Consider the following 25,480-nt stretch of genomic DNA (forward strand, 5'->3'; position numbering starts at 1 on the left):
TTTTATTTAGGTTCTAGACCCCCTTTTAATTTAGACAACTCAAATAATTTTAATATTTAATTCAAATATCCACATAACTTCAATTTTCTAGTCCTGCCGTTTCCTATTTTGATGTCTTTTAGTTTGGACTCATTCTCTCATGGTTACATTCCATATTCAATAACAAAAGACTTCTCTCATGGGCCAAGTTTGGTCATTGTCACCCTTACAGTATTCTCACTCTGCACTTTCTTCATTCCTTTAAGCAAACTTTTAAGTTTTAATTAATATGTTTTGTAATTCTAATAACATCTGCTTGAAGTTGTGTAGGTGTGACTGATAGATCACAGAATTCCTTTAGAGCACAATATCATGTTCAAACAAATACTTATGAAGTGGTTCGGTTCGAATCTTGCACATAATGATTTGATTTATCAGTTATTAATTTTTACATGTCCAAACTTTCAACCTGTATTTGGGACAAAAATCCTTCTCTAATTGTTGGCACCAACAAGGCTCACGAAATTGTCCGTGGGACCCACTATAGTACGTGGCGGTTTATCATTGGTTGACTCCTTAAATAAAGCGCTGTCCAAATTACTTCCCGCGTAAATTACATGTAACGCCTTTTGATTCAACAAAATTCCTAAAAACCCCCCTCCCTTTCAGTTTCCCCAAAATTACCAAAATGCCTTCCTCCGACCGGAAACACCGCCGGAGCCCGAAAACCGCCCCTCTTCTACAGCAAAAGGACGCCGATTCGGGACACTATAACGGCGCTTCCTTCTCCGGCGCGGTTTTCAACCTCTCTACAACGATTGTCGGCGCCGGAATTATGGCACTTCCGGCTACACTGAAACAGCTCGGTGCAATTCCAGGTGTTGTTGTTATTATTCTCGCTGCGTTACTGACGGAGAAGTCGATTGAGATGTTGTTGAGGTTTACTAGAGCTTCTAAGTCCGCTTCCTATTCTGGACTCGCCGGCGATGCTTTTGGTGGCTTTGGACGTACATTGTTGCAAGGTTGTATCGTGATTAACAATCTCGGGACGCTTGTTGTTTACATGATCATCATTGGTAACCAACTCCCTATGTTCAGTTCGTTTTTACCTTGTCATATTTTTTTTATGAGAGTTAATTTGACTAATTTTTGGAGCTAAATTGAATTAGAATAATTTAATATAATTTAAATTTAAAATTAGATGCTCGAGAACTTTTGAAGATGAAAAAATAAATATTGAAATGTTAGTCAAAGTTCATACAATTTGATTGTCGAGAAGCAAAATGTGAAAGGGAAAAGGGAGTGGAGGGATTAATATTTTTCAGCTTATTATTTTCCGTTAAATTTTGAAATTTGTTGATCTTCTTGAAATACTGATTCTTTCTTAAACCACGCACTCTGAATTAACAAAGTTCACGACTTTGGATCCTTTTACTTGGAAAAAATTAGTTGACTGTATTGGGTTTTTCGACAACTTCTTTGTTACTCCATTTCAGTTTGCTTGTGTGATTTTGACTTGAATCGGAGTTTAAGTTAGTAAAAGGTACTTTTGAATCTTGTGATTGTAATTAAAGATCATAGGAAGTACCGAAGTTTATTCTTGTGGAGCCATGCCATATGTAAAATTGAAATTAAAGAGTTTGGAGAGAGAATGGTGTGGTTTTGATACGAAGCTAAAGGCTAATTGTTGTTGTTGCAATCACCTATAACCTGATTGTCTTTTTATTTGTTGTCCCATTTTATGTAACATTATTACAATTTGAGGACTAAAATTGTTTTTACGTGCTCTCAGACATTTTGAAATACTTTTAACTACGAAAGATAGTTACTTGCAGCACTTCTGATGAACTCTTTAGGAATTGCAGCAACAACAACAACAAACCCAGTGTATTCCCACAAAGTGGGGTCTGGGGAGGGTAAAATGTACGCAGTCCATTCCGCTACCTCCAAAGAAGTAGAGAGGTTGTTTCCAATAGACCCCTGGCTCAAGATAGAAAAAAGTAAACAAGAGTTTAATGACACATGCAGCATGATGGATGGCATAACATAAAAAGGAATAAGACATACTAAAATAAAATAGAAATCAGAGCAATACAAAATAAGATAAATAAGCTCCATAAGAAATAGGGCATCCGGAAAACGACACCCACCTAGTAGTAACATACACTCACAGACCAGAGGCACCCGCCACACCCAAATCCTCCTGACTAGGGGCTCCTACCTATGGACCTCTTTAGGAATTGCGAATTATTTTTAACAAAATGCAAAAATTGATGTCCAAATCCGGAGTAAATTTAGCTGCTTTGATGCTTGTATGGCAAGTATCTCATTCTTTGGGATAAGTTTTGTTTTCTTTTTAATTTCTCAACTGAAGAAAATGGGCGGGGAAGAGGTATAGTTGGAAGGCCTGCAGTGTTATTGCAATTTGTTAGTTGCTAAATCTAGTAGCTCCAGACTTATTTGTGTAGGCTATGAAAGTGGTCTGTTTGATTGCAGGAGATGTTTTATCTGGGACATCGTCAGATGGGGTGCATTATTCTGGTGTGACGGAGGAATGGTTTGGCCAACATTGGTGGAATTCACGCTCCAATTTTCTGCTTCTTACAACGCTATTTGTTTTTGCTCCTCTTATTTCATTCAAACGCGTTGGTGAGCATCCCTACTAACCCATCTCTCCCTTCCTCTCAATGCTTCAACATGTTATTCTTGTTTTATATCCTCACTACGAATTGTGACATGAGTACTTGGGAAAAAGGGTGCATATATGGAAATGAACTGTATTTGTAGTCAAAAATATGGAAAATTTCTCAAATGCATCGAAATGTTACGTTTTATAGCTCAAACCAAGTTAATCTGTCAATTTCTGTAGTTCTCTAAAATACTTATATAACATAGCTAATCCCACTGCTAATCAATGTGGCACTATAAGTTTACTCTTTATTCTATTACTCTTCCCTTTCCTCCCCACTTCCTTTCCCAAACAAACTTGTTCCGTATCCCAAAGTTTCCATGTATGTTTACATTCCAGATATAGATCTGTCGAGTAAAACCGATTTGTGTATTTGGATTGGTATATATTATGTATTGCTCGTAATGGTGCTACCTCTTGTAAATATTTATAGCACACACTTGATGCTGAAATCAATGAAATACCTTTAGCAATCAAAAAGAAATTGGTATATAGAGTAATAGGTGTTATATTTTACATGTCCTACACATTTTCATGATACCACACCCTCCGTCCAAGAGTTCTACAATTTGACTGGACTATTAAATGAATTTTTTTGTTTAGTATTTTTTGGGTGATTTTTTTTTTGAATGGTAAGAGAGTAGAACGGGATGAATGTGTGACATGTAAAATTGAGGCTCTTGAATTCATGGTATTTAAAATTTATAAATGCCTTTGGCTTAAGGTTAGTAGACAACAATTAGAAACAACCCTTATCTCACCTTACCAAAAAGGAAGAAGAATAAAGAAACAACCCGAAAAATAAAAAATAGGATAGACATTTCAAAACAGCTGGAGTTTTGCATAGGTTTTAATAATCATATTACATAAGTGAGTTGTTCCTTACTGTATAAAAACTTGAAAGTGAGATAATTGCTGCTTCACATTAGCTGCTCTTCCACGAGTCTATGACTACTTCCTGAAACTAAGAAAATAAGTACAGTTTACAGTACTAGAGTTAGATAAGTTTAAAATGAGACTTTGACAAGTTGAGAAGCATGGTATCAGAAAAGTGTCATGTAAAAGGATCAGCAATATGAAGTAGCAATACTTTGAAGTTGTATGAAGATACAGTGATAGACTGACTTTTCATTTAGATCCAAATTTTTGTTGTAAATTCTGACAGTATAAAGGAAAGTGGATATGAATAGCGTGAAACAGAATAAGAGGAGTGTTTATTTTCTCCTGACACAATTGTGGTTATAAGTTAACAAAATGCAATCGGACCATGGAACGGGAAGTAGGGAGTAAGTTTCTATATCATGAATTTTGATAAATTAATTACAAATAGATTCTTTTTCGTTAAGTTTCTATATCATGAATTTTGATAAATTAATTACAAATAGATTCTTTTTCGTTTTGATAAAGGCATTGCTCCTCTTTTTTCATTCATAGGGAAAAGATGTGTTAACGGATAAACTCTAATACGAGTTGAAGGATTTACTTCCAATCTGTGAGTGGATTGGTTGTGAAACTCAGCTTTAAGTTAATGCATGTGTCTATTAGTTAAATGTGACTTCATGAGAACCAACTAATATATAGTGGTTAAAACGATGAAGGAATCACTTAGGGTGAGATGTCACCTCATAGTGGAACATGCAAATTATGTATTCGAGATTTAGGGCTGGTGATGTTATGTGGTGGTAAACCAAATTGGTATCTAGTGTTTTACTGCACTTTACCCAAGTAATTACTGCATAAAATACAATTATTTTGGGAAATTTTCAATGAACAGTCCCTACTACTATTTCCAGGTTCATTAGATTATTAACTTATTATTGCATAATAGTGCAGTCTTAGCTCTTATAGTGTAGCATTGCCTTTACTGATGGAGGTGTTCTCCTTGTCCGTGGGATGAAATTGGGACTGTATTGCATGTACTGTCCAATTGCTTTTGGGAAGTCTCTAAATCAATCAGCAATACGATTTTGCACCTTCATTATACTTGTTTTTCTACTTTTTAGATGGTATACTTGCCTTTGAATGCAGTATCTGCACTCAATCACTAACATGCATTAATTCTCTTATTGTGTTGGGCAGATTCATTGAGATACACATCAGCTCTGTCAGTCGCTTTAGCTGTTGTATTTGTGGTGATAACTGCTGGAATAGTCATTGTTAAGTTCATTAATGGAAGCATTGGGATGCCCCGCTTGCTGCCTAAACTTGTTGATCAGGCGTCCTTCTGGAAGCTTTTCACAACTGTTCCTGTACTTGTTACTGCTTATATTTGCCATCACAATAGTAAGTTTTAGCTGTGTTTCATCACTTTTACAGTATTTTGTCAAAGAATATAGTTTGTAATAAATCCCTCTGTGAGTGAACAGGTATATAATTCAAATTTCCTTATTGATGTTATCTGAACACCCAAATCAAGCTGAGGATGTTTCCTCAAAGGATTTTGTATCACATGCTTTAGTCAACAAGTTTCCTTTTGTTCAAGAGATATCTGAGTAGTGTCTAGGTTTTCGTTGTTATACATTTTTCCTAAGCATCTAATCCACATTTTAGTGAGCTGTTCTTTTGAGATCTTCAAGTCATGGATGTCAATTGGGGTTTGTTGAGGACATGTAGGTGTTCCTCTATGTATGTCCCTTGTCAACAAAATTTTCTTGTTTCTTTTTTCAAAAGAGCTTAGTGATGTGAAATGCGATCTGTGTTTTCAGTTTTACCTTCTTGTCTTCAACCACACAAACAGAGACAAACAAAATAAAAGAGAAGAAGCTTTGTAGCTCCTCAATGTCAATGGAAAAATCAAAGTGAAATTGCTACTCAAGGTTCCTTGAACATTTAAACCTGGTTAATTCAGGGAATATTAGGCCTTTTGAATTTGAGCAATTGTTGTCAAATATTTGTTTTCTACCTATTCTTTCTTGGTTTATATGCCATGCAATGTTGGTCATCAAATTTTTTTGTCCCATGTGTAATGTTTTTTTATCTCTTTGATAATTTCCTGTACTATTGTAATCTTTTATTTTCCCTGAGAGGATATCTTCATGATCTCCTTCTACATGTCTTCCTTCTTTCCTTCTGTTTATTTCTTTAGTACAAACTCCTTGGCTTAGTTAAAAAGTTCTCATAATTCTAATAGTTTCTGCCTTCTGTAGCAACTTACAAATGGATATGAATGTATCATTAGTTGTAGTATAAAATCAATGAAAGGTCCCAAAATTGAATTTGATGATTCTAAGTTCCCTGCATATTACCCCTTTGCTGCCAACTCACAGAAACTATTGAAAGAGGGGGATTGAATCTTGAAAGAAAAAGGATTTCTTGGATTCCTATTCTTCCTCAAGAAGGTAATGAACACTGTTCATCAACCTTAGGATAATTTTCACTTTCTTTTGACATGGTAAAAGTAACTTACACTTTCTTCTGTCTCATACTACATCCGACAGCAGTATGACATGGAATCTTCATCATCTTTGACATACGTCAGTTGGGCATGATTTGGAAATGGGTATTTTGTCCAAATCTTTTAAATACGCTGAAAACTTGCTAAAACACCATCCTCATGATGGGCACATTCTGCTGCCCAGGTCCATGTAATAGTCACTTTCCATGGTCCTGAAAGATCAAATCCTGACTCCTGGGCAATTTTATTGTCTTTCTTCGCATGTTCAGCACAACCTACTGATCCCAAAAAATTGATACTCAGCACGATGTGTTGGGGTGGTGAGCAATATCTTACCAATTTGTCACCTCCACATATTGTGAGATGTTTCGGCCTACTCCTAATTGTCAGTCTTAATAAACGCTCAATGAGTGGCCAGAAACTACTAGTAAAAAGTACCAAAGTCTAATACTTGTTTCACTTAATGTTGCAGTACATCCAATAGAGAATGAACTAAGAGATGTCAGCCAGATGAAGTCAATAGTCCGTACTTCAATTGTATTATGTTCAACTGTATATGTAGCCACCAGCTTTTTCGGATTCCTTCTCTTTGGCGATCACACGTTGGATGATGTACTCGCCAACTTTGATGGTGAACTTGGGATTCCTTACAGCTCATTACTTAATGATGTGGTGCGAGTGAGCTATGTGATCCACGTGATGCTCGTTTTCCCAATCGTCTTCTTTTCCCTTCGTCTCAATATGGATGGCCTCTTTTTCCCATATGCAATTCCTATTGCGTATGATAATCGCAGATTCTTTTCAGTTACAGCAGCTCTCATGTGCTTCGTATTTTTGGGAGCAAATTGTGTACCTAGCATCTGGGATGCCTTCCAGTTTACTGGCGCCACAGCTACCGTCTCTGTTGGTTTCATTTTCCCTGCTGCTATTGTCCTTAGGTGAGTACCCATGTCTACCATTTTCCCTTTTCAGGCTGGTCTAACAATGGATATCAAAACTTGTTAATTGTCCAAGTACTTAACCAATTCTGTGTAATCTCCTTACATATTCAAAGTTAAATTTCCACCGCTTTCATTGATCACAGGGATACACATGGAATTGCAACCAAGAGGGACAGGTTAGTGTCATTGGTCATGATACTGTTAGCTGTTTCCTCAAGTACTGTAGCAATCTGCAGTGACATTTACAGCATTTTCAATATTGGGATTGAAGCTTAGAAGAGCGCGAAAAATCTGTGGATTCTTTGGCTATTTAAGATTCACGTCAGTTGGACTTCTAGTAAGTTATATGATTCTTTGGTTCCTGATTGACGCCCAGTTTATTCAAGCAGAATGTGAATATCAACTGGAAGATACATGAGAACGTGATGCAGGGATCGGTCTATGTTCTGTACAGCATAAAAATTTGTCGTCTGCAAAACGTAAGAGGCAATCTTTTTGGGGGGAGTAACATTATGAAAATTGAGAGCGTTTGTATCAAATTCTTGTCATCTTTTCCTGATACAACCTTCAACTTTCACATAGTTGTACTCTTAAATTCTTGTCAACTTTTCTTGATATAACTTTCAACTCTCACATAGTTTTAATTTTTCATTTAAAGAGATGATCTCAGAAGCTAAAGTTGTTTATTATAGTTTAGTCTTATTTACATCTTTTATTTTTCTGGAGATACTAAGGCAGGGAAAACACAGAAAAGGGTGATTGCTTTGCCTAGTGAGTAGACTTTACTGTTGCATTTATTCCAAGGTTACGAGTTTAACCCTTTCGTGCTAAATAGTAAAATGTACTACTAAAAAAGTGCTTGTGGAGAGCATAATAATCTAAGGGATTATTCCAGGATCAGATTATACAGCATTTGCTTGTGAATATTAGCTAAAATCAAGATACAAAGTATATCAAATTCGTAGGATTATGTATTCCGTACAGAATGTGAGATAATCTATCCTGGAATAATTTTAACATGGTAATCCGAAATACCTTGTTTTAAACTAAATGAGCCTGAAGGTAGATTTTTACAAAACAAAACTAGTAGTCACATAACTAATCTGAATGTACTATCTAGACTCACGTTGGAGCGCGCAATTACAGAAGTCATTCGTCTCGTAGAGATTGATGAATACACACATGGTTTTTGTCGACATAGGAAAGACGCACGATAAAGTCCCAAGAGAGGCTGATGTGGAAGTGAGGATTGACGCACAAGCTATCCAAAAAAGAGTTTCAAGTATTTTAGGTCTATTATTCAAGATTGACGAGAATGTCACCACTTGGTGCAGAGTGGATGAAGTGGTAGCTCATATTTGGAGTCTTCTGAGATAAAAAGATGTCATCTAAACTTAAAAGCAAATTAAATCAACTATGTTGTATGGGAGAAAGTGATGGGTAGTCAAGAACTCTCACGTTCAAAAGATAAAAGTTGTAGAAATAAGGATGTTGCGAAAGATATGTGGGCATATTAGTAGAGATAGGATAAGAAATGAGATATCGGGACAAGGTGAGAGTTACAAGATAAGATGTTGAAAGTTGTTCAAACATGTGAAGACAAGAAAAATGTCTGGATTTTTCGTGTGGAGGTATAAGAGGTTGACATGAATGATTTTAGGAGAGGTAAAAGTAATCTATAGAAGTAATGAGAAAATGATTTGACAAAATATGATATAAATTTAATTTACCGTAATATGACCTTAGATAAGCCATGTGAGGGTGCTAAATAGTAAAGCCATGTGTCTTCCAAACGTAGTGTCTCAACGCACTAAACTAAAAGCAAAATGCAAGTGCAGCCCATCACAATACTCATTGCCAGTAGTATTGAGAGGCAAAATTACTGGCATTATTAACTATTTTGTCAGGAATTGCCAACATTTTTGGTATCTTCTAATCTAAGACATGAAACCCCCCACCCCACCCCACCCCAACCCCCAGCCTAGAAAAAATGAGTAGAACTGCAAGAGAATTCCAAAAATGAAAATAGAACAAAGAAGGGGAAAACTAGTAATAAGAAGGCATTGACATGAGTGCCAAACGTCTGCATTAACATATGAACATTGACAAACTTGTCACAAATATGACAAATATTTTTCTACCACTTAGTAGTATTTTTTGAATTTCTTTTCCCCATAGTTATCCAATCCATCATTTGGAATTTACCCAAAACCTTATTATTACTTAGTGACACTGACATTATTATTCTACTATGTGTCTATTTGGAATAACACTTTTCTAGCCTTGTCATCCTATTCCAGCATGCGAGGAATCGAGAGATAAAAAGCATAGTATCACTTCCATTAAAGATAGCTGCTAATCATTAACGAGGCAGGTGAAAATTATGAGACATCAGAATTCAAATTATAATAACAACAAAAATATATGAGATAAATCTTTGTATTTATTTAAATTCAAGTTGGTAAAATTATTCGGTATTTATGTTGGAGAATATAGTGAACGAGTTTTTTATCTCTTAAACTGAGAATATATATATTAAAGATGACCTTTTTATCTCACATACGATAGCGATAAAATCTACATACATCTACCTAACATTTACTACTACAGAGTATGTTGTTATGGTTGTAACTTGTTACATCATTTTTTAGACAATATCATATGGATGCTGGTACGATTTTGTTGCTGTATTTTAGCTAAGATCAGTGTTTAGGTTATATATTTTTTTGAATTGACATCTCAACTATCTAATTTCTGCCGTTAACCTCAAATCCATATATGAATTTTATGCTACTAAATATATTGCCTAAAATTTAATGGAAAATCTTACATGTCTATTTCATTATTACAATAATTTCTTTTTCCTTTTATGTCAACGACCAAAAAACCTACGTGCAAATTTTCATTGCATTGCAATTTTTTTTTTTTTTAATAACAATAACTATTTCAAACAGCACCACTAGATTCTCAACAAAGTAAAATTTTTTGTATTCCATCCTGGGGTACTGGAGTCGATGTGTTGGTTACGGATTCAGTTGAATTGAGTAATTTTGATTCAAAAATCTAAATTTGTAGCAAGAAATTCATTATATATATAAGCCCATCCAAAGTCCAAACGTGTCCCCATGAATATAATCCCAGAATTAAATATAATTTTTTTTGACTAATTTATTTCATATGCGAGGTGCAATAAAATAAGGGTTAATATTAAGTTGAATGGGGTAGGATGAGTTATCCCGAGATTAAATAGGATGTTAGATTTATATCATGTTTGATTGTTTATATAAATCTGATGCCGAAAATTCAAACTTGATTCTGGAATATCTCACCTTATCTAGCGTACCAAACGATCCATTAGTGTCATGCTATTGAAAGCCCAGCTGTAGATCACGCCAAACAAGAAGACAGTAATAAGTTGTCCATCAAATTAGATTAAGATGTGTCTTTTCCCAACATCTCATGATGGTCATAACTTTAATTTAGCTACTTAGCTCTATAGCTTAATAATGTAATAATACTCCAAAATTAGTAGTATCCAGAGAACTAACTAAAATTTGCCTAACTGGGATTTGGATTAATGAGTGATTTAATTTGAAATTTTGAATACAATAAAGAAAAAGTGAACATTGATATCTCCGATGGACAGCTAAAGTGCTACAGTTAATTTTGTCTTTGCACTACTTAATCCTATTTTGGCCTTTATTTGGATTTCTTGCCACGTGTTTAATTATTTTATCACATTCTTATTAGTATTATTTATAATTATAACATAATTAGTCAAAGAAAAAATTACTAATAGGATAATTTCTTCATATTTCTTGCTAAGAAAAAAAAAATCCACTAAAAAACCTTATTTAACTCAATCGTCCGAGCTTAAAAATGAAAAACATTTTGATAGGGAACGTTTTATTCTTTGGTGAATCCATTGAGATTATATGAGTGAGTAAACGTCGGATGGTTGATAATTAAAAATTACCTGACATGATAAAGGTTAAATACAATCAAACTAGATAATTCTGATTTACAATCACTTCTAGTTGTGTATTTATTTGGGATGTTCTTGGAACACAATTTTTCAGATTATTTTTGTGTTTGGTTAATAACAAAATATATAGCTTATGCTTATTAGTAGTAAGAATTGTAGGGTAGGGTCCTAAGGATTGTTTGCAATTAATATATCACTAAATTCCCGTACCTAACAAAATTCTCTTATAATCAATCGATAAATTCGTTATAAAATACAACTAAATACTAATAACAAATTTTATTTTATAAAGATAGATGTTCTCTTGCTAATTCATGTTATTTGTACAGTGTCATCGAATTGTGCTTTGATTGCTAATTCTGAGTATTAAAGTTTAGTCAATTAATATTTAATTAATGTTGATTGAAACAAACGACAAGCTGTAGCCTGCAAGAAATAAAATATAGTATTTGTTAAAAACAAAATTGACTTGCACCTACAAACAACCTAGGACATTTTTCATGCCGTAAAATATTCCCATTCTTTAAAAAAGAATGATCTAATTTAATTAGGCATAAAATTAAAAAAAAAAAAAAAATCTTATGATACTAAATTAAAATTATGATAAATGTATCAAAATATTCTTTTAATAGTGCAATCTTAAACCTATCTTGTAAAAAAATAAAATTATAATATTACCCAAAAAAATGTTAAATTAAATCATTAGGTCGTTCTTTTTTAAATAAATTATAACAATAAGTAGATCAATATTTTTTTTAATGGAGGGATATTTTTTGAGAGAACACTTTCAAATTCAAGTTCTAGGAAATATCTTCACTAATTAAGAAAAATATCACTCTCATTTTAAACACGTACTCAACATTTGAAGCAAAGCATTAATTGAGTCCACAATGTTTATACAATTTCTATTTGACCTTTTATTAAATTAACTAACGTGGCAGCACTTGTGTCGATTTTACTTAAGGTGTACTAATATTTTTGTTTAAATTAAATAAAAACAGATATTAAAATAAATTAAACAAACTAATACTGTTCTGTTTGTTGTAAGTCAGTCCATTGCATCTGATAAATTTAATTGCAATATTCGAATAACAATACTTTCTTACGTGACGTCCACTAAATTGGCATAAAACCCTTTGAATCTTTACCCTAACACAAGTCAAAATGATAATGTTCTCTCGTTTTTTATTTATTATTCAACTAATTGAAAATAAAAAAATATTCAGATGGTCCAATAGAATCAAGAATCTTAGAGAAATATTTAAAAATAAATTTTTAAAAAAGATAGGAAAAGCAAATTTGCTTTTTAATTCTTGGATCCACATGAAATTCAATTTATTATGATTGAAGCGGTTTTTAGAATTTTATGTATCGATTTATCGCACTTCACTATATGATAGTATCATATATCATAGGACAGGTTATTAAATTAGCGTTTTCTTTTTAAGCTAAGAATCTATCAAAAACAACTTATCTACCGATCAGATCATGTGTGGAACCACAATAAATATATTGTAGTTGTTAATATCAAACTAGTGATTTTTATGGTTATTTTTTGCAAGGTATATGATACCCTACAAGTTAAATGAGGTTACCATTATTAAAATCTTATATTAAAAAAAAAAAAAAAAAAAAAGGAAAACCAAAAGTGAAACAAAAGGACTTGGCACGATTTAAATATGAAACCCCCCCCCCCCCCCCCCCGCCGCCCCCCACCCCACAAAAAAAAAAAAAGAAAAAAAAAAAGCAACCGACAACCCCAATAATAAAAGAGAACCAACAACCATACAAACGTCAAGATATTGTGTTTTTGCATATTAGTTATATAACATTAAATAATCAAAAAAAGTTGGTCACACCGACAAAAATAATATTAATCAAACTTTAATATTTCCATTTCAATAGGTCGTAATCATCTCTACATTAAACTTATCCAGCCTAAAATTTACTTACACATGTTGTTGATTTTGACAATCATTGCAAATTTATTTTTAAAATTTTCGAAATATTTTGTTAATTTAAGTGTTAATAACTTTTCATATGTCATTCATAAGTAGACATGAATCATGATCACACACTTTTTGTGCCAATAAAATTTTCCAATCAATTCATAAATTATAGTAGTAGATCATTTGTACTTTTGCTCCAATTTGTGTTGGTATTTAATTTTTGTTTCTCGTAATAAATAATTAAAATTATATTTTTATATCATAGTATTTTGTATATTATGTCTAAGCGTAATCTTAGTTTTAAAGAACATATTCCCATTAGGCATAATTAAGTTTGATTACTAAAGGATAAAAATATAAGATTGAAAGGCAAAATATGCGACTTTATGCCCTAAGGGGCTGTTTGGTAGTTAATTTGGAAGTGAGTTATACAAATAGATCTTGGATCTTGCATAAATAATATCATGTTAAATAACTAAAACCAACATAACTAACCATGCATAAAATAATGCATAAACTTTTTCATAACTAAACTCTTTTTTACTAATACGTGTATAATTCTAACTAGCGATCTCCAATCAGAAGGACCCCAAAAGTGTAATGTGGTCACTGGCAACGGAACCCAAACGAGCAAATTAAAAAAGACAAATTTAGATGTCACTAATCATTGTTTACTTGATAAACAAAATAAAGTTATCTTTCTACCAAAATAATAATAATAATAAAGTTATCTATTGTTAATTTATGAAATCATAAATTAAGGCTCCTAGATGTATAATTGAGGTATCCAGTTGTACATAGACAATGGTAATGATGATATAATCTTGGGGATTAATATGTTGGATTAATACTCTATGTTTTTCAATCAACCCTAACAGATTTGGTTTAAGACTATTTTTTTTTTCCCCATTAGTTGACCCTACACGCTTTGGATCCCTAATTAAGCATTTCATTTGTTCCTCTGTTAATCTTTTTCCTTTCACTTTTTCTTGTATAATTTTCTATGCATTGGTTTTGGTTTCATCTGGTTTTCAGTATTTATATTGGAGCCCGATTAATCCAGATTTGCACCGGGTATAGCCCATTGGAAGGTAGCACTTTCTAACAAGGGTTTTTCCACACTCATGACTCAAACTCGAGACTTCTGATTAAAGGAGAAACAATATCATCTACTGCATCACATTCTTTGATGGTAAATTTTCTTTTTGCATTGCAAGATTAAATTGATTATATACTCTTTTATTTCAATTTATATTATATAGTAAAATTTAAGTCATCACAAAAGTAAGTCTTCATAGCGCAATTATCATTCATTGGTTATGCACCCAAAAAAATTATGATGACATGAAAGAGCAAAGGGGAAAAAGATCTTTACCAAATTACTTTGACTTAACATGAACTTTAATTGTTATTTTTAAAATTTGTGGTATAATTTTGTTATAGTATTTCTGTAACTATGAAAAATATACCATTATAGTTAAATCGAAAAAAAAAAAAAAATTAAACTAGTGTTTGAACGGACTAATTAAAAAATAATATCACATAATAAATAATTTTACTAGTCCTATAAAATTTGATAATCCAACGGAGCCGGCGGAGTTACAAGCTATAAACAAACAGCGTTAGAAATTTAACCGGAGGTGGTTGATTGCCGGTTTTATATTCCCTCCGTTTTTATTTATCGAACTCTGGACACACATTAAAAAAATAATAATTGACATGACTATTTTATCGCATACTTTTATTAATTAATGTTTTAATTAGGTCTTAAAAATAATTTAATAAATAAATAATTAATGTTAATAATAAGACATGGAGGAAAAAATAATTATATTATGTGAATTTTATTTTTTTTAAATAGTGTACGTAAAAGGGGAATGGAGAGAGTACATTAATCAGAAAATTCCATTTTAAGGAACTACGTATCATGTGGCACATGGCAGAATTTTTGAATTTTGAAACTGTGCCATTCTTTTTTGTTTGAGAGACAACCCCATTTGGCATTTTCCTATACAAATAATATAAAAATAATTTTGTTTTGTTTAAATAAAAAACATTTGGAATAGATATTGCATTTATTTTAAATTGAAATTGAATTATTGTCGTAATACTCCTTGAATTGTGGGTGGTGGTCCAAATGAGAAAAATCTTTGGAAGGTCTAATTTGACAAGATTGACAAGAATAAGGTCCCAAAAAGATTAGAGCCAAATTGTAATTAGTGATAATTTTACTATGTAATTATAAGTCGAGATAAGTTTCTAATTCTCTTTTATTTTTCTTTAAACAAATATATATGTTACTCTTTGTATTTATATTATTTATCTTAACTTTCTTTTTCCATCACTTTATGATCTTTCAATATGATGAGAAGGATAAATTGTATGTAAATTTTACTATTTCATTTTTGTTTTTGTTTTGCTTTGAATTACACAACTTAATAATTATATTGTGATTTCCAAACACACCCACAGGTGCATGAGAAATATATGTCACTGGATTTTGAGATGTACAAAAATATAGTCCAACTAAATCACTCATATGCGTAGAAATCCGTTTCATTCACATCCAAAATACTTATTAAAAAGTAACTTTTTACGAATTAACGTCCATGTTATTCTTTTTTGGGTTAATTGAATATTATTGTAAAATTAACAGAGGCGGATCCAGGATTCGAACTCACCAGGTGCCAAGTAATTCAATTGGATTATTCATCTTTTCGATCTATAGGATTATTAACAAATCAATCAATAATAAAAGAATAATAATAAAATGACTAAACTTAAACTTTTAATAATATTACTAATATCATAAAATCCATAATTCATTACAATTGCCCACAACGAGTTTTCATATTCTGAAAACGATCAACGATGACATCATTACTTACATTTTTAAATACATCACGCTCTATGTAACATACTAAACAATCATTTAAATATTGATCACCAATACTATTTCGCACTTCATTTTTTATGTGTTTCATGGAAGAGAATGTTCTCTCAACAGTTGTCGTAGGGACGGGTAAAATCAAAGTCAACTTCACAAGTAAATAAACAAGTGAATAAGTCTCTACAAGATTTGCCTCAACTAATGCATTTGCCAAATCATATTTGCCTCAACTAATGTTTCAAGACAAGTTGACAAGACCCTGTTTCAATATAATATTTACTCACTTCATCTCGTATTCGAGAATCATAATCAGAAATAGGTCTTCTTTCTTCCGGGTCGGCTTTAAGTGAACCTAAATCGAGATCAGTTATAAGACAAGAACGATTGACATTGACATTACAAGAACTTGATTGTGAATAATTAACCTTATTGAAAAAATTCTCCATCTCAAATTCTCAATCACAAAATTAGAACACTTTCTCCTAAATCAAGTTATCAAGATACATAGATAATTCTAAATTTGGGTTTCTAGGCTCAAGAAAGAGAAACAAAATAATTTTTCAATGTAACTTACGGAGAACAAACAAATAGAGAGACCAAGCAGCAGCAGCACTGTAGTAGCAGCAGGAAACCTCAAGAACAAGAGTCTCAGTCGATGTTTTGATTTGGAATTTGGAAATAGTTTTTTTTTTGTAATTTGGAAATAGGAATTTGGCTTTGCTTGGTATTTTTTTTTTATTTGGAAATAGGAATTTGGCTTTGCTTGGTATCAAGTATGCGTTGCAATTATTAACAAAGCCAACAGGTACAAAACCAGCTCTTTGCCACTCACACTAGACAGTTTCTTGTAATTGTGGGTGACAGACTTAATTTTTAACTATATTTGTATATATATACAACTATATATAGAGAGTTTCCGTCGAAATTTACGGACCGCACGAACCTTAATAGATCCGCCCCTAAAACTTAATCGTATACATACAATCTTCAGCTCTGCTTAGTCTGAATTAATAGCAAAAGATAAAGGGTTTGCCTCCATTATTTGAGTATCATTACATGTCATGATTGTTCTTTTAAAATTAGTTCCTAATATACCTGCTCAATCTGCTTCAATTTAGAGAAACTACATTAATCTTTTTCCATCAAAGCTGCCGATTTAGCTCCTTCCTTTGCAAGTGCGTTCGTATGCTACACTGTTCTGCTCTCTATAGCTGTGTTGTATCAGTGGACCTCTCAATCTTTTTAGTCTTAACCCGCAATCATCAATAATGACATCATAATGTAGGTTCCCTACTCTTATCAATATGATAACCTCATTTGAGTTAATATTAATCTCTGTAGGCAAAAGCTATTACTTTCTACAATTTTGGGAGTTATTAATTAGCTCCATTGAGGAAGCTCTTGTTGAATTTGATATATGCACTAATGTACTTGCAATTTGTTTCTTTTTCTCTAAACAAATTTTTATAAACATCACGTGTTCGTCGTCTGATTGTTGGTTAGGAAGTGAATAAATTCAACACAGCATATAAGTTGCTTGGTTATTATTTTACAATCTCACGTAACAAAAACACTATAAGTCAATTTATATCTTATTTTATTCGAAATAGATGATGAAACAAGTAAACCCTATTGTATTGTTATGCAAACCTAACACCTACATAACTTGAACCCAACGACCAAATAATCATTAGTATTTACACATCATTTATTTATTGAGACCGCTCATGACCTAACCTTCAAAAACGTTGTCTTAAAAAATTGAATTTATACATTACTACGAGTAAATTATAAGTAGGTAATAAATGAGTAAATTACTATACATTTTTGCATTTATTAATATTAATTTAATAAGTTAATAGCAGGAAATATAATTGGAATTAGTAATTTTTAATTAACATCCTGTTAGGCCTCTTTTTACTCAATCAACGAATTTACCTGTCTTGTTGTTTTGTCTTACCATGCTGATTACTTGACATTTGTATTTGACTCAAAAGTGTCGGTGTTTAGTTCATAATTTAAACATTCAAATTTGTTTTTTTTGCGTTGTTCCTTTTTTTTTTTTCTTTTGTAATATAATGCTCTTACATCATCCAAAGGATGCTTCTCACGCGCATATTATTCAAGGCATTAATAAAAAAATATTTTATTTATAACAAAATACATAAAACGGAATTCAAAATTTAAAATATAGGATGTTTATAGCGTTCTTAAGTTAATATTTTAACGTTTAGACAAAAGTTATTGAATTCGCGAAAACTCATATATCTAATGATAAGTGCAGAAACTTTTTATATAGGGTGTCAATATTTAAAAGAGGCGACATATTGTTGTCGAGTTGGTTCGTTTAAACTCAATCAATACTTCAAAGTGATGTATGAATTTGTGCGTAAAAATTTATTAAAATTACAATAAGTGATATATATAAATATAAGTTCAATATTAAAATTTTAAAGATTCTATTCAAAGCTGAAATACTTGATATGCCTATACATTTTAAAGAGATAAATAGATGAGCCAACACCCATTGAAATCACGTTGTTTTGAAAAGCACAATTCATATCATATTAATTAAAGTGTAGCTAAAATGCACCATTTTTTTCTTATTAAAAACTTTGGCTTTAATAACATGTTAGACTCTCAATAATATCCATGATCTTTTACTTTTTTTTTTTTTTTTAATTTTTGGATCCAATTATAGTTAGTTTTGTAATTTCATTTGGGTTAAAAGAAGTGATATCACTCATATTACCATATTAAGTAGTACGTACTATATTACTACACGTAAATCACTTCATGATTTTATGAGTATACTATGCTTCTAATAAAAGGTTACAATAAGTTCCACTTGCACTATATTTTTGAAATTTTATTTACCTTTGGAAAAGGAAAGATTTTGATGCAGCTTTTTTTTTTTGTTACAGCTCCACTTGTTCAAGGCAACTTTCGTTATTTTCGGAAGTATTGTAAAAAGACAATTTGATTTAATTTTAATGATACTTTTAAAAAAAAATAAAGAGGTCCACCACTAAATAAAATCTTTTGTACGTACGAAAATTCGTATTGTTGAAGTGTCAAGTTTTGGTTTGGGCATTGTCTTTTTGGCCTTAGCGTGAATGACGCTAATTATTATTATCACCACAAAGACAAAAATTGGTTTTAAGACAAATGAAAAGTAGACAAATGGTGGTGTGTAATTACTATCAAGTCCTCCTATTTCAATTTTTTCAAAATAAAAATAGTTCATTAATTTGGAATTATAGCGGGTTTTGATTTTTTAAGTTATCCTATTGAGAGGTAACCGATTATTGTAGGTTGGTTTAAAATAGTAGCATAATTTCCTTTATCATTGTTGGTGTATAATATATTTCATGCACTTAAAAGTGTAATTGAGATTAATGTAATCAAGTGGTCATTAAAGTGAATAGGAAATTACGAGATATTAAATTTAATTTTTAATAATAACAAAAAACTATTCAAGTTATCATATCAAGATTAGTGTTGAGTCAATTTATAATTGTAATTTCTTTTAAAATTGTTAATTAGTGTAGGTTATGTAATTGAATGGATATTAACGTGAATTCAGAATCACGAGATCTAAAAGTTAATTTTTAATAATAAAATCAAAAAAAAAAAATACGAGTTGGTATTTTCTTACTTATCCAAATCTTGATAGAAAAAATTATCCAATATCTGTATTGACGCAAATTGATCCGTACATACACAATAATAATTATTATAAGAAGGAAAATAGGAAGGACTACCATTTCAAAGGAGTGATTTAGACATTAATCCTATGATGACGGGCCTGACCCGCTATTTTCTGGGTCAATGGAATGTCGAAAATGACCAAAAACAAGAAAACAAATACCAAAACAAAAATTCCATTTTTCTTTTCTTTCTTACAAAAGAAAAATGGATTTATTACAGCTAAAAACAAAAAAACCCTTAAATGCAAATTATTATTTTCCCAGATCTTATGATTTAAAAATCTCCCTAATCAGTAATCACTATGCCATTTACAAATTAAAGATTTGATGAGTGGCTAATCCCCTCTGTATCATCACATCCTCCTCCTACAATTCTTCTCTCCTTGTGTATTCATATTATATAATTAAGTACTATTTTATAATCATCATTAGCAAATATTCTTATTGTCCCATGACCAAATAGACAAATCTTTAATCTTGATTTCTTACCTTGTGGAATTCACATGGTGAAAAATTCCATTATAGGAAGAAGGAGGATTTGATAACTTCATAACATCTTTTACTTTTCCTGTTACAATATTTTTTACCATTTGAATCTTAGTTTATCTACAAATATATTCACATATTATGCCATTATTATTATTATTATTCTGAATATAATATCTGTTATTTCATTCTTCTGTTCTTGATTCATTATTATATACCATTAAGGAGTAGTGGGTGGAGAAGTAAAACTCTTGAAACAAAAAACACCATAGCCCACAAAGTTTCATGTCTGATTTGATTTTTTTGGGTCTTTTTTTTTTCCTTTGATGTTCTTGATCATGTGAAAAAGAAAAAAGAAAAGCAATAAAACCACTCTGGTAATTTTATTTTTTGAAAAAACGAGAGTAATATAACATCTGCGTACACTTCATCTTTTTCATATTTTATTTCAGGTCTTATACACGTCGTCTTTTTCAAATCTTACTTTGAAATTTAACAGTGTTGGAAGTTGTTGTTGATAAAACAAGAGTGGTGGTATTGAAAAAACAAAGAACAACGTGCTGTCAAATTTCCATAAATCAAAGACGTGTTGAGCTGTTACCACAACAAACACTGCCATTCTTTTTTTTCTCTTCCTCTTTATACATCTCTTTTTTTTTTTTTTTTCCTTTTTAGTACAAATTGTTAAGCCCTTGCAAGCTGTAATGTACTACTTTCTTCAACCAAATCATACCATTATATTATAGCTTTCCCCCTTTCTTCTTTCTCTCTCTACATTCAATTATAGTACTGTTTTCCAATTTTTTCATATTCCCTTTATTAACCCCCCCCTCTCTCTCTCTCTGTCTGTGCCTGTTCTTATCTCTTCTCTTTGTGGACTCTACAATGAGTCCGTTATAGTGTTTTGAGTTCAAGAATTTCTTAAAACTCAAATACCCTTTAGTTTTATCCTTGTTGAATTGCTCACATTGTGTTTATTTGAGCTGAAATAGAGCTAAAGTTTGAATCTTGGAAACTTTTTGTCTGTTTTTCTCATCTGGTTCTGTTTCAAGAACTCAAAAAGTTTCAATCTTAGACAACTTTTAGTGTGATTTTACCATTTGGGTGTGTTCAAAAACTCAAAAAGTTTGAATCTTGGTAACTTTTGGTGTGATTTTCCCATTTGGGTCTGTTCAAGAACTGACAAAAGTTCCAATCGTTTGAGCTGTTAAAGGTAATTTTCCCATCTGGTGTGTTTGAATAACACAACAATGGCACCATCTTTTACCTGGTGGGGTAAAGAGACTCATAGGGGTACACCAGTAGTAGTGAAAATGGAGAATCCAAACAACTGGTCTATGGTTGAACTTGAAGGACCATCTGAAGATGATTTCTTGTTACCAAACGATGATGTTTCTTCAATGTCTCCTTATAAACGTGAAAAAGTCCGAAACAAGAATGCTAAACAGCTCACTTGGGTGCTTCTGCTTAAAGCTCATAAAGCAGCTGGCTGTTTAACTTCCATTGGATCAGCATTGTTAAGTCTTGCATACGTAGTACGTCGTCGTGTTGCTTCAGGCAGAACTGATTCTACTGAAAATCCTCGTATCAACAACCGGTTCTATACTTGTATAAAGTTCTTCCTTTGGTTGTCGGTTATCTTGTTAGGGTTTGAAATAGCTGCATATTTTAAAGGCTGGCATTTCAGTGCTTCAGATCTTCATCTGCAGTATTTGTATTCATTGGATTTTCACACATTTGCAAATCCATTTGCTGTGAGAAGTGTTTTCGATTCGTTTTATTCGAAATGGGTGTTGATTAGGGTGGAGTATCTTGCTCCTCCTCTTCAATTTTTAGCCAATGCTTGCATTATCCTCTTCCTTATCCAAAGTGTGGATAGATTAGTACTATGTTTAGGGTGTTTTTGGGTCAAAATGAGAAAGATTAAGCCAATTGTTAAGCAGGGTGGAGTGGATCTGGAGTCTGGTGATGGTAGTGGTTACTACCCTATGGTACTAGTTCAGATCCCTATGTGTAATGAAAAAGAGGTAAGCTTTAGTAAATTCTTTTTGTCTTTCCAAGATTTTGTTTAATTGTCTAATCAAGAAGTTATTATTATGTTGTCGGTGGGTTACATTATTGTCATATTATCAGGTTTATCAGCAATCTATTGGTGCTGTGTGTTGTTTGGAGTGGCCTAAATCAAGATTGTTGATTCAAGTTCTTGATGATTCTGATGATCCAACTACTCAGACATTGATCAATGAGGAGGTTCGCAAGTGGCAGAGGGAAGGTGCCAATATCATATATAGGCATAGAGTGATCAGAGAAGGTTATAAAGCTGGAAATCTTAAGTCAGCCATGAATTGTAGCTATGTCAAAGATTATGAGTTTGTTGCCATTTTTGATGCTGACTTTCAGCCCATGCCTGATTTTCTTAAAAGAACTGTTCCTTATTTCAAGGTATCTTTCAAAATTTACCTTGTGATAATCTCAGTTAATTGTGTATGGTTTGTTGTATGCAATCGTATAAAAATAGACCCTTGTGGTCCGGCCCTTCCCTGCATAGCGGAGGCTTAGTGCACCGGGGTGCCCTTTGTTATATGATATCATTTAGTGTAGAATGTGCTGATGTGGGTGGTTTGTTTTATTTTTGAATTGTAGGATAATGAGGACATAGGATTGGTACAAGCAAGATGGTCATTTGTGAACAAGGATGAAAATCTACTTACAAGATTGCAGCACATTAATTTGGCTTTTCATTTTGAAGTGGAGCAGCAGGTGAATGGTATTTTTCTGAACTTCTTTGGCTTCAATGGGACTGCTGGTGTGTGGAGGATAAAGGCATTGGAAGAATCTGGTGGATGGTTGGAAAGGACTACTGTTGAAGATATGGATATTGCAGTTAGAGCTCATCTTCATGGGTGGAAATTCATATTTCTCAATGATGTAGAGGTAAATTTACTGCAAGAAGCTTCGTTTTCGAGTATTGCTTTATTGGAAGTAGTTGTTTTGTTTTGAGCCTAAACAAGACACTTTGTTTATACTACAGTGTCAGTGTGAGTTACCGGAGTCATATGAAGCGTATAGGAAGCAACAACATAGATGGCATTCGGGGCCAATGCAGTTGTTCCGTATTTGTTTACCTGACATCATTAAATCGAAGGTAAACTTATCAAATTGGAATGCTTCCATTTAAGTAATATCCAATTGTATCTGTTAAGTTACCATATTTGAATGTTGTGCCTAGCAATAATGCTTGCAATTCGGTTGATGCAGATAAGCATTTGGAAGAAGGGCAATTTGATATTTCTCTTCTTCCTTTTGAGGAAGTTGATATTACCATTTTATTCGTTTACGCTGTTTTGCATAATCCTCCCAATGACAATGTTCATTCCCGAGGCGACGCTCCCATCATGGGTTGTCTGTTACATCCCTGCTGCCATGTCATTTCTCAATATACTTCCGGCACCTAAGTCTTTCCCATTCATCGTGCCATACCTTCTGTTCGAGAACACCATGTCCGTGACCAAGTTTAATGCCATGGTCTCAGGCCTCTTCCAACTCGGAAGTGCATACGAATGGGTAGTCACCAAGAAATCAGGACGGTCTTCCGAGGGCGATCTTGCCTCATTGGCTGATGAAAAACCGAAACTCCATCGAGGTGTTTCGGATGATTGGGCAGTCACCAAGAAATCAGGACGTTCCGGTGATATTGCCTTGTTGGCTGAAGGAAAACCAAAGCACCACCGAGGTGTTTCAGTGCCTGATTTGGCCGAACTAAGGGAGGAAATCAAGGAGAAGGAGAAAAAGGCATCAAGAAAGAAGAAGCACAACAGAATATACACAAAAGAATTGGCCTTAGCTTTCTTGCTGTTGACAGCTTCAGTTAGAAGCCTACTGTCAGCTCAAGGAATCCACTTTTACTTCTTGCTGTTTCAAGGTATATCATTCCTACTCGTTGGCCTAGACTTGATCGGTGAGCAGGTCGATTAAAATATTTCATTAGCCTAGGGATAATATTAGTTCAACCGAAAAAGTCAAGTTGGAAACTAGATGCTGAACCTGACCTTTGGACCTTTGGTACATTCATGTAAATGAGAAGAGAGCAATGGGGGTAAATCGCGGAGGGTTGAGTGCGCGCACTTCCAGCCTCTCCGCGGACTCTGAAACCCTTAAAGCTGTTTGCACTTTGACAAGATGAAGAAAGTTACACTGGAGCAGATAGTTTGAGCACACAAATGCAGCAACAACATCATCTTTGAGTAGAGAAAACCATTGAAAGCATATGGTGAAATAGTGGTCATTTTAAGCACTATTTGTCATGTAATTTCTTTGTCTTCTGGATTCTTTTTTTTTTTTTTTGGGCTATATTCTTTTGTAAGAAGAATTTGTCTTTGAAAACATTAAAACACGGAATTTTAGTGGGAAGTTGAAATAGTATAGCAGCATGCAGCTTTTTTACACATAAATCTTCCTTGTTTGGAGAATTTTTCATATCAGAAGATGCAATAGGTGTTGCTACTGATGGGTTTTTGCTCGACTATTTGTATAGTTTTTTTGGTTTTTGAAGGCGAGCCTTGGTGGTGTAACTGATAAAGTTGTCGAAATAGCCTTCTGAAGAAATCAGAAATGCAGGATAAGATTATATATATTAAGTTCTGGTCTAGCCATTCTCTGAGTCTCGTGTATAGCCGGAGTTTGGTGCACTAGGATGGCTTTTTTATTCGTGTAGTCTTAAGGCCTTCAAACCAAGGCCAAACGACCAGTTTATAGTCTCTTTGAGCTGCCTCTTTGTGATATTGTTCCTCCAAAATTCATATTCTATTCAACTTTTTTAGTTGTACGCATTATTTGTTTGGAATTAAGTTCCTCCTCGGCCTTGCGGTTAGAAAACAGTTCATTTTAAAAGCAATTTTACAAGTTAGTTAAACACCACCCTATTTTATCAAAAAAGGTGTTCTTTTTTTCCTCTTTTGGCTTTCTCAACATCAAATACCAAACAGACTTTTAAGTTTCTACGGACAGAATTATATAATATAATATACATGGCATATACATTATCAAATGACATGTGCTTTATTTGTAGTAGAAATGAATAATACATTGTCAAATGGCATGCTATAATCTATATATATATAAAAAAAGCAAAAGATAAAGCAAGACAAGATGTCAACAAGCTAATATTTTAAGATAAAGGTAAAAGTATTGTAATAAAAATTTTGAATTGAAAAATTAAGTATTTCAGTTTGAATAAATTATCCTTTTGAAAAAAAGATTTTTATTATCTTAAAAATAGAAACTAATAATTAAAGAGTTCTAATAGATATATACTATTTCAAACTTATCTCTTATAAACTTTAAATGTCATAAAATATATTTAAATATAATTTATTTACATATTAGAGAAAGATAAAAATTATTAATGATAATAATAATAATGATAAATATGCATTAAATTTTAAAAAAATATTTATA

The 25,480-nt window shown here is 32.5% G+C and overlaps 2 protein-coding genes across 2 annotated transcripts; both read left to right on the forward strand.

Annotated features, from left to right (window-relative positions):
- The first annotated feature begins 382 nt into the window (after positions 1 to 382).
- LOC107867271 (amino acid transporter AVT6A) lies at positions 383 to 7,692 on the forward strand. Its single transcript, XM_016713436.2, has 5 exons — positions 383 to 1,055; positions 2,476 to 2,628; positions 4,748 to 4,951; positions 6,535 to 7,000; positions 7,147 to 7,692. The coding sequence occupies exons 1-5, from the start codon at positions 668 to 670 to the stop codon at positions 7,277 to 7,279; spliced, it is 1,344 nt and encodes a 447-aa protein (XP_016568922.2). The 5' UTR covers positions 383 to 667; the 3' UTR covers positions 7,280 to 7,692.
- Positions 7,693 to 19,713: 12,021 nt separating this feature from the next.
- Positions 19,714 to 24,675, forward strand: LOC107867270 (probable xyloglucan glycosyltransferase 12). Its single transcript, XM_016713434.2, has 5 exons — positions 19,714 to 22,050; positions 22,157 to 22,465; positions 22,667 to 22,957; positions 23,055 to 23,168; positions 23,282 to 24,675. The coding sequence occupies exons 1-5, from the start codon at positions 21,274 to 21,276 to the stop codon at positions 23,996 to 23,998; spliced, it is 2,208 nt and encodes a 735-aa protein (XP_016568920.1). The 5' UTR covers positions 19,714 to 21,273; the 3' UTR covers positions 23,999 to 24,675.
- The last annotated feature ends 805 nt before the right edge of the window (positions 24,676 to 25,480 follow it).

This window comes from Capsicum annuum, chromosome 4 (assembly GCF_002878395.1).
Source record: "Capsicum annuum cultivar UCD-10X-F1 chromosome 4, UCD10Xv1.1, whole genome shotgun sequence".
In the NCBI taxonomy this organism is placed as follows: Eukaryota; Viridiplantae; Streptophyta; class Magnoliopsida; order Solanales; family Solanaceae; genus Capsicum; species Capsicum annuum.